Below are 17,044 nucleotides of genomic sequence, written 5' to 3' on the forward strand. Positions count from 1 at the left end.
GGGTCAGACTAAGTAGATATTCCTCCTTCAAGAGGACCATGGCCAGCTGGTCGGTGAAGGCCACCGACGCCAACCACACCCGCCAGCGGGGAGGTGAGGGGTAGTTAGGGGATTGTAGGGCTGCGGGGCAAGAGATGTGCTCTACATTTGCGTACGTAGCGGGGCAGTTGGGACATGAGGGCTCTGAGCGGTAACAATGAAGGCGTGCTGGAGTGATCAAAGTGTTGAGCTGGATGGCCCTCAGGGTGCATACTTGAGCATTGCAGAGACAAGCGTGTGGTGGCGGAAGAGTCTGCAATGAATGCCGGAGGTGTTTGTAGTGCTGCTTTAGAGTTTTCTCCTAAAAGTGTACCTCGTCCGCAGAGAAATGAGAGAGAGTAAAAAAGGTTGTTATGTCAGGAAGATTATCGGGAAGTCAGTCGACGCGAAGACGCCGGATTGCCGCAATGGCGTCCGAGCGAATGCGATACCATGGAGAGGGAGGGGGAAGGGTTAGTTCGTGCGTCACGTGAGCGATCGCTATCTTCTCTTGAATGAGTATAATGTTGGTGTTGTTCCAGCTTTCTGGTACATTTGAAGTCGTGAGGAATTGCGTATAAAGGGCTGCAAGCTTTTCGAGTATGATATATCCTTCACCCTTGATTAAATCGGCTGTTACTCCATCTTCTCCAGCATCTTTTCCCCTCGTCATGTCTTTCAAGGCGCTTCTAATTTCATCGCTAGTTATAGAAGCGACCTCTGTATCCTTTTCATCAATACTTCGAATGAAAGTAGCTTGGCTGCTCTGGGCACCCTACAGCTCAGAATAAATTCTTCCGCTGCTTTTACAATGTTATCGATATTGCTGAAGATAGTCTGCTTATCTTTCAGTGCATACATTTTGCCTTGTCATATGTATAGTTTTATTCTCATTGATTTCATGCTGCGTCCATATTTTACTGCTTCCTCAATCTTTTCTGTGTTTTTATTTCGAATATTCTTTACTTTCTTCCTATTGATCAGCTTCGACATTGCAGCGAATTCTAACTGCCCTCTGGAGTTTGACACTGTCATGTTTTGCCGCTTCTTTATTAGGTCCTCTGTTACTTGAGAGAACTTACCTACCCGTTGCCTTGGGGCCTCACCTCCCACTTTAATTGCTGCTTCTGAGATCAACCTAGTTACGGTTTCATTCATAACCTCTATGTTGTTTTTATCTTTCTGTTCAAAAGCGACATATTTTTTCGCGAACACCAGCCTGAATTGGCCTGCTTTTCCCTTTACTGCGTCTAGGTTGGCCTGTTCATGACTAACTTTATGCTTTCTCTCTTCAAACCTCACTAGCTTATGGTCGCTGCGCTTTACCCTACCTAACACTTCTACATCCTGCACTATGCTGGGATCGGCAGAGAGTATGAAATCTATTTCATTCCTCGTTCTTCCATTAGGGCTTTTCCAGGTCCACTTCCTGTTGCTGCGCTTCCCGAAGAAGGTATTCATTATTCGGAGCCTATTCCTTTCCGCAAATTCTACCAACATCTCTCCTCTAGTGCTCCTAGAATCGATGCCGTAGCTGCCAATTGCTTGCTCGCTTGCCTGCTTTTCCCCCAATTTTGCATTGAAGTCGCCCATGACTACAATATACCGAGTTTGCACCTTTCTCATTGCCAATTCAACATATTCATGAAATTGTTCTATTTCTTCATCATCGTGACTGCGCAAGCTTCATTCTATACCTCCTATTCAGCTTTATTACGACGACTGCTACCCTCTCATTAATGTTCTAGAATTCATCAATGTTGCCCGCTATGTGCTTGTGTACTAGAAATCCTACTCTGAATTCTCTCCTATCTGCAAGACCTCTGTAGCAACGGACGTGGCCGTTAGTCAGCACTGTATAAGCCTCAGCAGTTCTCACCTCACTAAGGCCAATAACATCCCAGGCAATACCTGATAATTATTCAAATAGCCCTGCTAAGCTAGCCTCACTCGATAGGGTGCGCGTGTTGAACTTTGCCAGGTACAGTTTTTATTATCGGCCTGTCCGGAGCGAGATATTATTAGCACCCTCTACCGCGTCGCAGGTCTGACTTCCAACTTGGTCAGGTGCTCTGCAGCCGCTGGGACTGAGGGCCATGGGTAAATTCTACGTGTCATTAGGGAGGTAGCGGCCGAATAATGCACCAGGGAGGCTGTTCTGCTGAGGGAGTAACTTTGTTGAAGCTTAGTGGGCCTTCCTAATTTCGTTGCACCTTGACTAGTATAGCCCCACTAGCTCTTGGCGATACTTTTTTTGCCAGTGTCAGGTGTCACTTCATGCCTGAAATTTCGCCTTAATTAACACCAAAGGTGAGTTCGACTCCCACTACTGGTTGTAGTTCGAGTGCCTTAATGAACGCTATACTAATTAAACGTGCCTTTGTTAACTTCGCCCTAATTACGGCTACCCTAATTACCTTGCCTTAATTTATGTCACGAACTGCCTTGATTGGCTCACTTTTGGAACATCGAGGTCAAGCCAACGCCGACTACGCTGGCCTTTCCGCCTTATGAGCCTTATAATCATTATCACCATCAGCCCATTTTTATGTCCACTGCAGGACGAAGACCCCTCCCTGCAATCTCCAATTACCCTTGTCTTGCGCTAGCTGATTCCAACTTGCACCTGTAAATTTCCTAACTTCATCACTCCCCCTAGTGATCTGCCGTTCCCGACTGCGCTTTCTCTTGGTATACGCTTTCTATAATGGTCAACCGGTTATCCATCCTACGCATTACAGGGCCTGCCCAGATCCATATTAAATGCGAAGTTTCTTGGCGAACATATGCCACTTTAACAGTATCTCTCAAGCCGCCTACGTCTTGGTGCTCTCATGGTCGTATCGTTAAGTTGGTATTTACCAAAATTAGCATAGTGTGACAACAGTGTATGACGAACATAAATGATAGATTCTGACATGCATATCGCAACATGTGTGTCATGTAGGTCATGAAATAAATGACAATGTCTTGGTGGTCTGATGGTCGTTTCATTAATTTGGTAGGTACCTAAATTGGCATAGTATGACGACACTGTATGACGAGCATAAATGATAGGTCATGACATGAATTTCATGACATGCCTGTCATGTAGGTCATGAAACAGTCGCCTAAAATGACAGTGACAGCGAAAGAAACATTAACACTCAAAAACTACCGAAATGAGTTCTGGCGTGCTTTCTAAGTGAAGGAAACACTAAAAGATGAGAGCAGAAGTCATAGACATGAGCATGACCCTGCAAAATTTACAATGACTCAGCAAAAAAAGATTCACACTCAAAAACCCCGGAAATGGATTTTTGCGTGCGTAGTAAGTGAAGGAAACACTAAACGAAGATGGTAGAAGTGATAGCCATGAGCATTACACAGGAAAAATGACTAACTCAGCAAGAAAACATTACCACTAAAAAACCACTGGAGTGTGTTTTGAAGTGGGAACCAAGTGTAGAAAACACTACAGAATGATGACGGAAGTCACAGTCGTGAGCATGACTAGGCAAAAATGAGAACGACTCATCAAAACAAATTAAAACTCGAAAATCACTGAAATGGGTTCGGATGTGGGAACTAATCAAATGAAAAACTAAAGGATAATGGTAGAAGTCATAGTAGTGAGCATGACTCCGCAAAAATGAAAATGACAAATAAAAAAAGATTAACACTCAAAAACCACTCAAAGGGGTTCGGACGTGGGTACTAAGTGAAGGAAACACTAAAGGATGGTGGTAGAAGTAATATTCACGACCATGACTCAATAAGCATGACAATGACTCAGCGAAAAAAGATTAACACTCAAAAACCAATGTAATTGGTTCGGAGGGTGTACTATGTGAAGGAAAAGGCTAAAGATTCCTGGTCGAAGTCATAGTTATGAGCATGACTAAGGCTTTCGCCTTAAGGTTTCTTAGGCCTAGCCAAAGGGACTACTCAGGACTCATGAAGTGAATTTCACGACATGCTTGTAATGTAGGTCATGAAACAGCAGCCTAAGTTTTGGTGCTCTCATGGTCGTTTCCATAACTTGATAGGCTCCCCGCACACTGCTTTGCATAACATCGATTCCCACAGTGCGTGGGTTCTGCCACCTTTTTCGCTGGGTCATTGTCATTTTAGGCGGCTCTTTCATGACCTACATGGCATGCTTGTCATGAAATTCATGTCATGCCCTATCATTTATGTTCGTCATACACTGTTGTCAAACTATGCGAATTTTGGTACCTACCAAGTTAAGGACACGACGATGAGAGCACCAAGACGTAGGCAGCTGTTTCATGACCCACATGACACACGTCATGACATTCATGTCATAACCTATCATTTGTGTTCGTCATGCACTCGTGTCATACTATGCCAATTTTGGTGAATACCAAGTAAACGATACGACCATGAGAGCACCAAGACGTAGGCGGCTGATAGATAGATAGATATATACTGTCACAGTGGCAAATGTTCACCAAGAAATGCTTCGCATTTAAAAGAAATCTTGGCCATGATTAAGCTAGCGGAAATAAATGCGGGTTCCCGTGAAGCGACCAGCACAACAAGGTCGGCGTCATCCGACTCAGCTTCTCCCAGACCGAGAATAATTTGCCCCAGGATACTAATGGCACCTTTCGATGAGCGAAGAGGGGACCTAGATGCTAATTTGCATCGGTTTGAGAGGATCGCAGTCGGGAAAGGCTGGGAGAAGAGCAAGTGGGCCAGCGCCCTGAGCCTGTGTATTGTAAGGGGGGCTCTGAGGGTGTTTGGCCGGATGCCAGCAGAAGAATCGTTAGACTATGACAAAGTACAAAAAACTTTATTGCAGAGGTTCAAGTTGACTGCAGCAGCTTTTCGGGAAAGTTCAGACTGTGCAAGACAGAAGATTTAGAAATGGGAAAGCAGTTCGCATGCCGTCTGACAAGCTATTTGGAGAGGTGGATAGAGCTGTCCGAAACGGAAAAAAATATATAAAGGAGGTCACGACAAAGTTGTGGGTGAGCAATTCCTTGCCAGATGTAGCAATGGTTTCGTCATATTTCTGGAAGAGAGAAAACTACAGATTGTGGAGGAGATGGCAGAGCAAACAGACCAGTTTGTAGAGGCGCAGGTATTGAGAAATTTAGGAAAGGGTGTTAGAGATGCTTTCACTTCAGAGGAAGATGAGCTGACAGAGAAACCCCAAATGGATGGGCACAGGGGACGGCGGAGATGTTTCCTCTGTGACCGTCCCGGCCATCAGGCAATTAATTCATTGTCGTGCGGGACGTGATGACCAACGTGAACGGAAATATTGTGAATAGTGTAACAAGAGCGGACGCAAACCTGAGGAATGCAAACGCAGACCACGAGAAGTGTGAACGATTATAGTCCCTAGTGAAACTCGCGAAGCTCGTAGGTCTGAAGAAACGGAAAGATCAGAGGTCGTAAGTACAGCCATTGTCGACAGTATAGACCGAGATATGCCAGTGGTAGAAGATAAAGAAGGAAAGAAGGCTACATTATGAAGGGACACGGGTGCGGACACTGTGCTAGTAAGGAGATGTTTGGTACCTCCAAAAAGCATCACAGGGCAGGTGAAACCAGCTGTGTTCGTGGACAGCTGGGTGAGATACCTCTCGGAGGCAAAGATATATTTATTCACACCATACTATACAGGAATGGTGACAGCCAGGTGCATAGAAGAACCGCTGTATGACCTGATCATAGGAAATATACCAGGACCGAGAGGAGTCGAGGACCTATAGTCGCTCCGTGAACCTATCTGGTGAAACAGATCTAGGAACTGTGACAACAGTAAGAGGGATAAAAAACAAGAGGTGAATACGCATATAGTAGTAACGCAACTTGATGTATCCGTGGAAGAGCTGGGAAGGTAGCAGAGAGAGAATATAACACTCAGGTACGTGATGCGGAGGATCGGTGGTAGACCTATGAGAGAAGGGGTCGAGAATAGGATCTGGTATATATAAAATTTTGGAGGGGAAACACATGATGCAATTGGTGCTGCTGATTCAACATTAAGAGTCCTAATGGAGAAGGGTCATGTTATAGGACACAAAAATGGAAAACTGGTAATAGCGGCCCTAACGAAAACAATATTTCGGCCAGGAGTACAGAGGGAGTTACATGCCGTATTTACTCGATTATAATGCGACCGCGATTGTAACGCGAGGGATGACTTTTCATTGCCTTCATCACGAAAAGAAGAAAAGCGCAAAAGTAACGCGAAGGGTGCCTTTTTGTTGCGTCCTGCAAAAAAAGGAGAAAAAAACCGCTAAAGTAAAGCAAGACCACCGGATGCATGGAACAGTTGCTCTTGCAACCGGTCGCAACTTACGCATTTGGTGTCGCGGCTAAACGTTTATTCCCCTCCCGGGGCGTCCTCGGCGTCCGGGGTGACCTTGGCTTCCAGGGGGGTTTCCTGGGCCTCCGGCGCCTCCTTGGCCTGCGTAGCCGCCTGGGGCTCCAGCGCCTCCTTGGCCACCGTCACCTCCTGAACCTCCGTCGCCTCCTGGGCCCCCGTTGCCTGGGCCTCCGGTGCCTCCTAGGCCTCCGAAGCCTCCTGGGGCCCCGGAGCCTCCTGCGCCCCCGGTGCCTCCTGCGCCCCCCGTGCCTCCTGCGCCCCCGGCGACTCCTGGGCCCCGGACACCTCCTGGGCCTCCAGGGAATCCTGGGCTCCCGGCATCTCCGTGGCCTCCTGGGCTTGCTGGGCCTCCTGCGCCTTTCGCACGACGGAGTTATCTCATTTGTTCTCTGCCTCGCGCTCGTCATACCATGACTCAGCAAAAATGACTAACTCAGCAGGAAAACATTAACACTAAAAACACCACTGAAATGAGTTCTGACGTGGGTACCAAGTGAAGAAAACAATAAACAATGATGATAGTAGTCAAAGTCGTGAGTCTGACTAGGCAAAAATGAGAATGTCTCAGCAAAACAAATTGAAACACGAGAACCACTGAAATGGGTTCGGAAGTGGGAACTAAGTATATTAAACACTAAGGGATGATGGTAGAAATCATAGTCATGAGCATGACTTCGCAAAAATGAAAATGACAAAGCGAAAAAGATTAACAATCAAACACCGCTGAAACGGGTTCGGACGTGGTTACTAAGTGAAGGAAACACTAAAGGATGGTGGTAGAAGTCATATTCATGACCGTGACTTAACAAGAATGACAATGACTCAGCGAAAAAAAGATTACCACTCAGAAAAAAAGTAATTGGTTCGGATGCGAAGGAAAAGGCGATCCTCTCAAACCGATGCAAATTAGCATCTAGGTCACCTCTTCGCTCATCGAAATGTGCCATTAGTATCCTGGGGCAAATTTGTCTCGGTCTCGGAGAAGCTGAGTCGGATTGGTGGTCGAAGTCATAGTCATGAGCATGACTAAGGCATTCGCCTTAAGGTATCTTAGGCCTAGCCACAGGGACTCCCCAGGACTGATGAAATCAATTTCATGACATGCTTGTATTGTAGGTCTTGAAACAGCCGCCCAAGTCTTGGTGCTTTCAGGGTCGTTTCCTTAACTTGATGGGCTCCCCGCACACTGCTTTGCATAACATCGATTCCCATAGGGTGTGGGTTCTACCACCTTTTTCGCTGGGTCATTGTCATTTTAGGCGGATGTTTCATGACCTACATCACATGCTTGTCATGAAATTCCTGTCATGCCCTAGCATTTATGTTCGTCATACACTGTTGTCAAACTATGCCAATTTTGGTACCTACCAAGTTAAGGACACGACCATGAGAGCACGAAGACGTAGGCAACTGTTTCATGACCCACATGGCACACGTCATTACATTCATGTCATAACCTATCATTTGTATTCGTCATACACTCATGTCATACTATGCCAATTTTGGTAAATACTAAGTTAACGATACGACCATGAGAGCACCAAGACGTAGGCGGCTAGATAGATAGATAAATATATACTGTCACAGTGGCAAATGTTCACCAAAAAATGCTTCGCATTTAATAGAAATCTAAGCAATGATTAAGCTAGCGGAAATGAATGCGGGTTCCCGTGAAGCGACCAGCACATCAAGGTCGGCTTAATCCGACTCAGCTTCTTCGAGACCGAGACAAATTTGCCCCAGGATACTAATGGCACCTTTCGATGAGCGAAGAGGTGACTTAGATGCTAATTTGCATCGGTTTGAGAGGATCGCAGTCGGTCAATGCTGGGAGAAGAGCAAGTGGGCCCGCGCCCTGAGCCTGTGTTTTGTAAGGGAGGCTCTGATGGTGTTTGGCCGGATGCCAGCAGAAGAATCGTTAGACTATGACAAAGTACAAAAAACTTTATTGCAGAGGTTCAAGTTGACTACTGAAGCTTTTCAGGAAAGTTCAGACTGCGCAAGACGGAAGATTTAAAAATGGGAAAGCAGTTCGCATGCCGTCTGACAAGCTATTTTGAGAGGTGGATACAGCTGTCCGAAACGGAAAAAAAACATATGAACGAGTTGACGAGAAAGTTGTGGGTGACCAATTCTTTGCCAGATGTAGCATTGGTTTGGTCATATTTCTGGAAGAGAGAAAACTACAGACTGTGGAGGAGATGGCAGAGCAAACAGACCAGTTTGTAGAGGCGCAGGTATTGAGAAATTTAGGAAAGGCTGTTAGAGATTCTTCCAATTCAGAGCAAGATGAGCTGACAGAGAAACCCCAAATGGATGGGCGCAGGGGACGGCGGAGATGTTTCCTCTGTGACCGTCCCGGTCATCAGGATATTAATTTATTGTCGTGCGAGACGTGATAACCAACGTGAACAAAAATATTGTGAATAGTGTGACAAGAGCGAACGCAAAACTGAGGAATGCGAACGCAGACCACGAGAAGTGTCAACGATTATAGTCCCTAGTGAAACTCGCGAAGCTCGCATGTCGGAAATAAAGGAAAGATTAGAGGTCGTAAGTGCAGCCATTGTCGAGAGCATAGAGCGAGATATGCCAGTGGTAGAAGATAAAGAAGGAAACAAGGCTACTGTATGAAGAGACACGGGTGCAGACACTGTGCTAGTAAGAAGTTTGGTACATCCAAAAAGCATGACGGGGCTGGTAGAACCAGTTATGTTCGTGGACAGCTCGATGAGATACCTCCCGGAGGCTAAGATCTATATATTCACACCGAACTATACAGGATTTGTGATAGCCAGGTGCGTAGAAGAACCTGATCTTAGGAGATATACCAGGACTGAGAGCAGTCGAGGACCCATAGTCGCTCAGTGAACCTATGCAGTGAAACAGATCTAGGAACTGTGACGACAGTAAGAGGGATGAAGAACGAGGTGAACACGCATATAGTAGTATGGCAACTTTATGGATTTGTGCCGGAGCTGGGAAGGCAGCAGAGAAAGAATAGAACACTCATGTACGTGATGCGGGGAATCGGTGGTAGACCTATGCGAGAAGGGGTCAGAGAAGTTGTAACATATCAGCTGAAAAAGCACCTGGTATATAAAAAATTTGGAGTGAGGGAAAACACATGATGCAATTGATGCTGCTGATACAACATGAAGAGTCGTAATGGAGAAGGGTCATGTTAATGGCCACAGAAATGGAAGGCAGATAATAGCGGCACTAACCAAAACAGTATTTCGGCCAGGAGTACACAGGGAGTTACATACCATATTTACTCGATTGTAATGCGACCGCGATTGTAACGCGAGGGGTAACTTTTCATTGCCTTCATCACGAAGAGAAGAAAACCGCGAAAGTAACGCGAAGGGTGACCTTTTGTTGCGTCCAGTAAAAAAAAAGAAGAAGAAAATCGCTAAAGTAACGCAAGACCTCCGGATACATGAAAGAGTCGCTGTTGCAACCGGTCGCAACATACGCATTTGGTGTCGCGGCTAAACGTTTATTCCAATCCCGGGGCCTCATGGGCCTCCTGGGCGTCCGGGGTAACCTGGGTTTCCAGGGGGGCTTCCTGGGCCTCCGGCGCCTCCTTGGCCTGCGGCGCCTCCTGGGCCTCCGGCGCCTCCTTGGCCACCGTCACCTCCTGAGCCTCCGTCGCCTCCTAGGCCCCCGTTGCCTAGGCCTCCGACGCCTCCTGGGCCTCCGACGCCTCCTGGGGACCCATAGCCTCCTGCGCCCCCAGTGCCTCCTACGCCCCCGGCGCCTGCTGCGCCCCCGGCGACTCTTGGGCCCCCGGCGCCTCCTGGGCCTCCTGCACCTCCAGGAAATCCTGGGCTCCCAGGACCTCCATGGCCTCCTGGGCCTCCTGGCATTCCTGGGCCTCCTGCGGTTCCTGGGGCTCCTGCGGTTCCTGGGCCTCCTTGGCTTGCTGGGCCTCCTGCACCTATTGCACGACGGAGTTATCTCATTTGCTCTCTGCCACGCGGGCGTCATGACCATGACTCAGCAAAAATGACTAACTCAGCAGGAAATATTAACACTAAAAACACCACTGAAATGAGTTCTGACGTGGGCACCAAGTGAAGAAAACACTAAAGAATGATGGTAGAAGTCAAAGTCGTGTGTCTGACTAGGCGAAAATGAGAATGACTCAGCAAAACAAATTGAAACAAACCAACCACTGAAATGGGTTCGGAAGTGGGAACTAAGTAAGTAAGGGATGATTGTGGAAGTCATAGTCGTGAGCATAACTCCACAAAAATGAAAATGAAAAAGCGAATAAGAATAACACTCAAAAACCACTAAATGGGTTTGGACGTGGGCACTAAGTGAAGGAAACACTAAATGATGGTGGTGGAAGTTATATTCATGACCATCACTCAACAAGAATGACAATGACTCAGCGAAAAAAGATTACCACTCAAAAACAAAGGTAATGGGTTCGGATGTTCTACTATGTGAAGGAAAAGGCTAAAGATTGGTGGTCGAAGTCATAGTCATGAGCATGACTAAGGCATTCGTCTTAAGGTATCTTAGGCATAGCCACAGGGACTCTTCAGGACTGATGAAATCAATTTCATGACATGCTTGTATAGTAGGCATTGAAACAGCGGCCTATGTCATGGTGCTCTCATGGTCGTTTCCTCAACTTGACCGGCTCCCCGCACACTGCTTCCGATAACATCGATTCCCACAGGGCGTGGGATCTGCCGGCATTTTTGTATCATTCCGATGTTCTCGTAGATGTAACATTGATGTTTAAACTGATAGCAATTTTACAGACCCCCGAAGTGCATTCGCACCGCCGGCGCCACCATATTGTGACGCATTTAAAGAGTAAGAGGAGTGTTGGAAGGTGCCCAGAGGCGCGAAAGGATTTGCTGGACACCACTCGCCAGAGTTTCTTAGGACCAATTGAAGTTCTTGTCATCCGTCACTCGGATGCAAGGACAACGAAGCCAAATGGGCACGCTCTGTCAACTGGCTCTGCAGTGTAGCCAAGGCTGCGCTCTGCCTTCCGTTCCTGGCGTTAGCATTGTGCACACAAACGTTTCTGCCGAGATGAAAACGTGTGCACTTCATCTCATCCCGTGCACCATCGAGAAATATGACGCTTCCAGCGCCGCTGGCTGCACTGCCAATCACGCTAGCGACGCCTGGTATAGCTGCCGGAGCTCTGTTCTTGCTGCACCGCAGCAGTTTCCTAGCACACTACGTCACGACATGTAGTCTCCACGTATTGTAACACCTTCCGACGAGCCGGAGTTCAACGCTAAGCCTTACGAATTTTTTGCAGCTAAGCTCTCTAGTTGGTCGGCATATTTCATGGCGTGCTCACCCAAAAAACGGCTGGTGGAAACGGTAATTGTGTTTGAGTTTCCGCGTAACAAAATTATGTTTTCTTATATATTCGAATTACAATCCGATGTCACCATGTCTGTAGGTCGTGTGTAATCATACTTTACAAATTTTCGGACATATTTTACATTGAGAACTATAATTACTTCAATAACGTACATGCTCTAGGCGGAAGGCCTACAAGAATGGGGACACACGTTGTTCTAACGTTACGGCTATTTAGCCGCCGCGGCCACTCATACAAACCTCAAACGGCAGCAGGAAAAGTGCTTTGTTTTTCAGTTTCCACGTAGCTGATTTCTGTTTTCTCGTATGTTCGAATAACATTGCAAAGCTGTTATGTCTGCAGCTGGTCTGTAACCCGCACTTTACGCATTTTCTGGCGCAATTTACTTTTAAAGAATAATTTAGTTCAAATATGGCACTTGTGCTTCGCGGACGGCCTATAAGGATGAAGATGTACGCTGAACGTAGGCACACGTAGGCTTGGGTTGGCGGTGCTTGTCTAACATCCACACCTGCTTCGCCGTACATCCACTGTCACAAGGTGAAATGGAGGCGGATAATTTTTTTTCCTTTTATACATGTTTTTTGTAGTTCAGCAGCCTAGAAATGCGGCAATGGGTTCCGACGTTCATTGTGGGGTGAAATGTTATACTAAATTTTGCTTCTTTCAGATTTCATTCAGCTGAACAGCGAGAGTTTTCAATTCATTGTTTATTTCTTCATTGCAAAAGTACTTTGCTACACTCTCGGCCCTATCTCACACTTAATTTGTCGAGTGCCGCGAAGACGGCTCCTGAAAGCCGATTTTGAAACTGTCCACGTAGGTAGCACACTCTACGAATAAAATAAATAAAACGAGGCAGAGAGAAAGAGCCCGATAGCGAGGGAAGGTCACAAACAAAATAAACTGTTAACGAACATTATGCTGAGTTTGCAGCTCGGAATGCGCTCTGAAGCGTATGTAGGCGCGCAAATAATTAGATTGCCCATCGCAGAAAGATCACTGCGAGCGAAAGCGCGTATTTAAAGCAGATTTGTCTGCTTATCTAGCACCTCATATCATTCCCGGAGGCAGTCGATACAGGTGACTACGCTTCGTTTGTTCTTTTTTCTTTTGGACATTTTGCACAATCAGACTTCTTTTCATATACATGTATAAACCTTATTTGGCTGCTTGCAGACGAAGCGAGCTCGAAGACTTTTTGTACAATTTATGTTTTGTTCCATACAAAAATATTTGTGAAGCGAATTCCTTATTTGTTTGACGCAGGGATCTCCTTTAGTTATATTGCTACGGGGACGCGAGGTACAAGAGAGGTATTTGTACACACTACAGAGAAAAATGGGAAAAATAATCTTTATTCATGAAAATGGCTCATTGACCTAAGCAGCGAATATCGTCAGACGCGAGGGACAAATATAGATAAAGATAAATAAATAAAGAGATAACAGGGACTCCTGGCCACCCTGACTGTAAAGCGGGTATTCCGTGTGGACTTCCGTAAGTAGTTGATCGTTCACACGGCTGGATAAATGGATGAATGCTAAGAGCGTCCCCCTAGAAATGAAGCGGTTCGTTGCGCCACCAAGCACTTTTAATATTGTTACCTGTCATACCTATCTTTTTTTTTCTTTTACAAACGTAAAATTTCCTGCATAAAGGTTTCTGAACCCTTAATGGGAACTTTGTTCCATTGTTGGAGGTCTCCCTATTTTTCTGCCGCCAAATCTCCAATATGCTTTATTAGTTTCTGTTGTGGACACGTTAACTTTCCCCCTGCTATCCCTGAACCCAAAAGCTTCAAAGAGGCAAGCGGAGCCGAAACCTATTCTTGCATTTTGATAAAACATGTTCCTTCGGTTCCCTATCTTTACTGCTGCAAGGACATCCTTCGGCATTGGTCTACGTGGGCGGCCTCCAGTGATGTAATGTCACGTCCCTTGTGAAGTCGGCTGTACTTACCGCAAGATGGCGAAAGGCTCACAGGCACAACTGTAATGATGATGATCATGTTGATAATAATGCTTTTCTCGAAAGATTGCACGGTGGTGTTATGATCGCAACCAAGATAAATGAAACCACAATTGAAAACGATACTAAAACAAATGACGTAATGCGACTAGGCAAAATTTAGGTCTTCGTTGCAATGTCGAGCACCCTCTTGGTCTACGCGTTCACTCGCCCCAGCAGAATATATTCCACAACACACTGTGGTACCTGTTTCTTTATTCCTTCTTTGTCAGCATTATCTTTGTTTTTTCTCTGAGCATTAATTATTTGATTACTGCTAGAATTATGCTCATGTTCAGTGCTTTGATGCCTAAACAATTTATTTCAGGATATAATATTCGCAATGTTTCACGATAATAAACTTATAGCCTGATAACCGGTTTCTTGAGTGGATGTATATCAGGACTAATTGTTCAGACAATTTTAGAGATTTCTTATGTGAAACTTCAAAAACGCATCTCAAAGAACACGGTTTAAAATAATAAATTTCTATTTTAGTCTGAGTACTCGGAGTAAAAAAAATATGTATGAAATAACCAAATTATGCACCTGGTTTCTAGTTCCCAACATTTTAAAAAGAAACGTCTGTAATCACAATAACGTCACCTTAATGTACTTTAGGCCGTATACAAAGCGTTCAGTATTAAGCGGCGACTAACCAGAAAGCATGCTCGACTCATTTATTGTCCTTACCATAGCGGGGCGCCTACACGTTCGTATTAAGTTGTGCGATAACTATAGTGTAATCTCATCCGAAATGTTTTTCACGTGGTTACTTAGCGCAATAATATCTGATGGCAGAGTCAGAATGCCTTTTATTCCAACGTCCACCAAACCATGCTATTCGAATATCTAACACCATGCTGAGAGGTCGAGGCGAAAATCACAGACTTCTTGAGAGTGACTTATGGACTAGAAGTAATTTTGATTGCGACAACGGCGTCCTTATCCGATAACGGCGCCCTTATCATGGTTACCGTAACCCAGCGTGAATACAGGATACGCCTGGCACCCAATATGTGCACATATCTTCATCATTTCCTTGCACATTGCAGTTGATTGCGTTACATTGTACCATCGCTTCTGTATATCGTATCTTTTTATTCCAGATGTCGCTTTCAGTACACATAGGTGATGTGTTGTCGACAGTTAACAATTAGCATAGAACGCATACTGAGCCAAGAGTCATCCGCGTATTGGCGCCATGCCCTTTAGCATGTGGTGTCTTCTTATTTGGTCCTTTCAATGAGAGTAGTACACATAACCTTACTATAAGCCTCCTTACTTTAGCATTTGCACGACCGTCATCTAACTTACAACCTTTGCCACCGTCGCTTTTGTTACGTAGGCTTAACGACGACGCTCTCGGCTTAGGTATGTTCCTTTCGGAAGCTTTATCTATAAGCCCAGCTGTTAGGCTAAGCCATCTTCAGCCGTCTAATTTTTTCGCAAATGTTGTATTTCTTCGAGTGCGCAAAGCAGAGCTTGAGTAAGAGAACTGATAGTAGTCATCAGCTGATTTTCAACACCTTTGTTGGCGACTTGTATTAATAAATGCTAGATTACACTGCGTACTAAGAAGTCCGCGTACTAAGAAGGCGCAGCAATTGCCGGCAACTTTTGCAAGGCTAGGTCCACCTAAAGTCCCTAGATTTGCTGGTCTAAAAAAGCAAAAATATCTACAGACTTCAGGTCCGCCTGCAACAAGCAACACTTCTACTCCTAAGAAGTTATGGACGCTCGCAAATAGTCGCGCGCGCGCTTGTGTGTGTGTGTGTGTGTGTGTGTGTGTGTGTGAGTGAGTGAGTTAGTGAGTGTGTGTGTGTGTGTGTCTGTGTGTGTGAGTGAGTGAGAGTGTGCGTGTGTGTGACTTAGTGAGTGAGTGTGAGTGTGTGTCTGTGTGTGTGTGTGTGTGTGTGCGTGTGTGTGTGTGTGTGTGTGTGGTGAGTGAGTGAGTGAGTGAGTGAGTGAGTGAGTGAGTGAGTGAGTGAGTGAGTCAGTGTGTGTGTGTGTGTGTGTGTGTGTGTGTGCGTGTGTGTGTGTGTTTGCGTGCGTGTGTGGCGACACACTGCACATGATTTCATGCGCAGAGAGAGAGACGCGCTCTGCGCGTCCCCGATGAACTGCGTGTTCGATCGCACGGCGTCTCTGCACCGCGTCACCACCGCAGCGCCTACCGCGATATACCTCACGGACGGCTGCTTTAAAAACAGGCTGGCCTGCTTTGAAGGGGTGCCTTTCTGTTCCGCCTCCGAGACGAGCGTAGCGTCGGTATGCTCGTCGGCTGCCGTTGCTAATCGAATAAACAGTGTTACATTTTGATGTTGAGAATCGTCCTTCAGCAAATGCGACATCCAGCATCTGGTGACCCGGACAACGGATAACGCCTCGCCATGGACGAGAAAGACGCCCTTCAACAACAGCTGGAGCTTCTCCAGAGGCAACTTCACACGCAGCAGGAGGTGATCCAGAAGCAAGAGCAACAGCTGCAGGAACGGCACCGCGAACTCAATGATTCCGTGCAACAGCATCCTGGCGACTCCTCCGCAACGCTAGTCACACCTGCCGGCTCCACCGAGGTCGTCAGAACCCCGGCAGACGACATCCCGCACGCTGCCCCGCACGACGTCTGGCGCGTCGCCGTCAAGCTTCCGCCGTTTTGGGTCGACTCGCCCGAGGTATGGTTCGCCCAAGTCGAGGCCCAGTTCTCCCTCCCACGCATCACGCAAGACTAAACCCACTACAATTATGTCGCCGCCCACGTCGATGCCCGCTACGCCAACGAGGTCCGGGATATCTTTGCCAACCCACCAACGGCCAGCGTTTATGAACACCTCAAGATTGAACTCATCCGCCGCCTGTGACTCTCGGAAGACCAGAAGGTGCGACAACTCCAGTCCGCAGAACTCGCCGAACGCAAGTCTTCGCAGCTCCTCTGCCACATGCGCGCTCTCGCGGGCAACATGGAAGTCCCGGATTCCCTCCTGCGAGCACTTTGGCTTCAACGACATCCACCGCATGTCCAGGCAATTCTGCAGGCTCAGCTTACGCTACCTGTAGACCAACTTGCTAGGATCACTAATCGCGTCATCGAGGTCTCTTTGCCCCAGTTATCGCCCACCGTCGAGGCTGTCGCCGCAACGCCGGACACCACAGAGCTTGCGCGCCGCATCGACGATATCAATCGACAGCTCAGCACCATTCAACGACGCCTGGATCAACACTTGCCGACACGCCACTCGCAAAGCCGTGGCCGTAACACCGTCCCGTCGCAGCAGCCTGGTGACGACGATCTGTGCTACTAC

At 46.7% G+C, this 17,044-nt stretch overlaps 1 protein-coding gene across 1 annotated transcript; it reads right to left on the bottom strand.

The window, feature by feature from the left end:
• Positions 1-6,340: 6,340 nt before the first annotated feature.
• LOC119435711 (uncharacterized PE-PGRS family protein PE_PGRS24-like) lies at positions 6,341-10,301 on the bottom strand. Its single transcript, XM_037702446.2, has 2 exons — positions 9,915-10,301; positions 6,341-6,715 (listed from the first exon to the last, which is right to left on the bottom strand). The coding sequence occupies exons 1-2, from the start codon at positions 10,234-10,236 to the stop codon at positions 6,354-6,356; spliced, it is 684 nt and encodes a 227-aa protein (XP_037558374.1). The 5' UTR covers positions 10,237-10,301; the 3' UTR covers positions 6,341-6,353.
• Between the last annotated feature and the right edge of the window lie 6,743 nt (positions 10,302-17,044).

This window comes from Dermacentor silvarum, unplaced genomic scaffold, assembly GCF_013339745.2.
Source record: "Dermacentor silvarum isolate Dsil-2018 unplaced genomic scaffold, BIME_Dsil_1.4 Seq857, whole genome shotgun sequence".
In the NCBI taxonomy this organism is placed as follows: Eukaryota; Metazoa; Arthropoda; class Arachnida; order Ixodida; family Ixodidae; genus Dermacentor; species Dermacentor silvarum.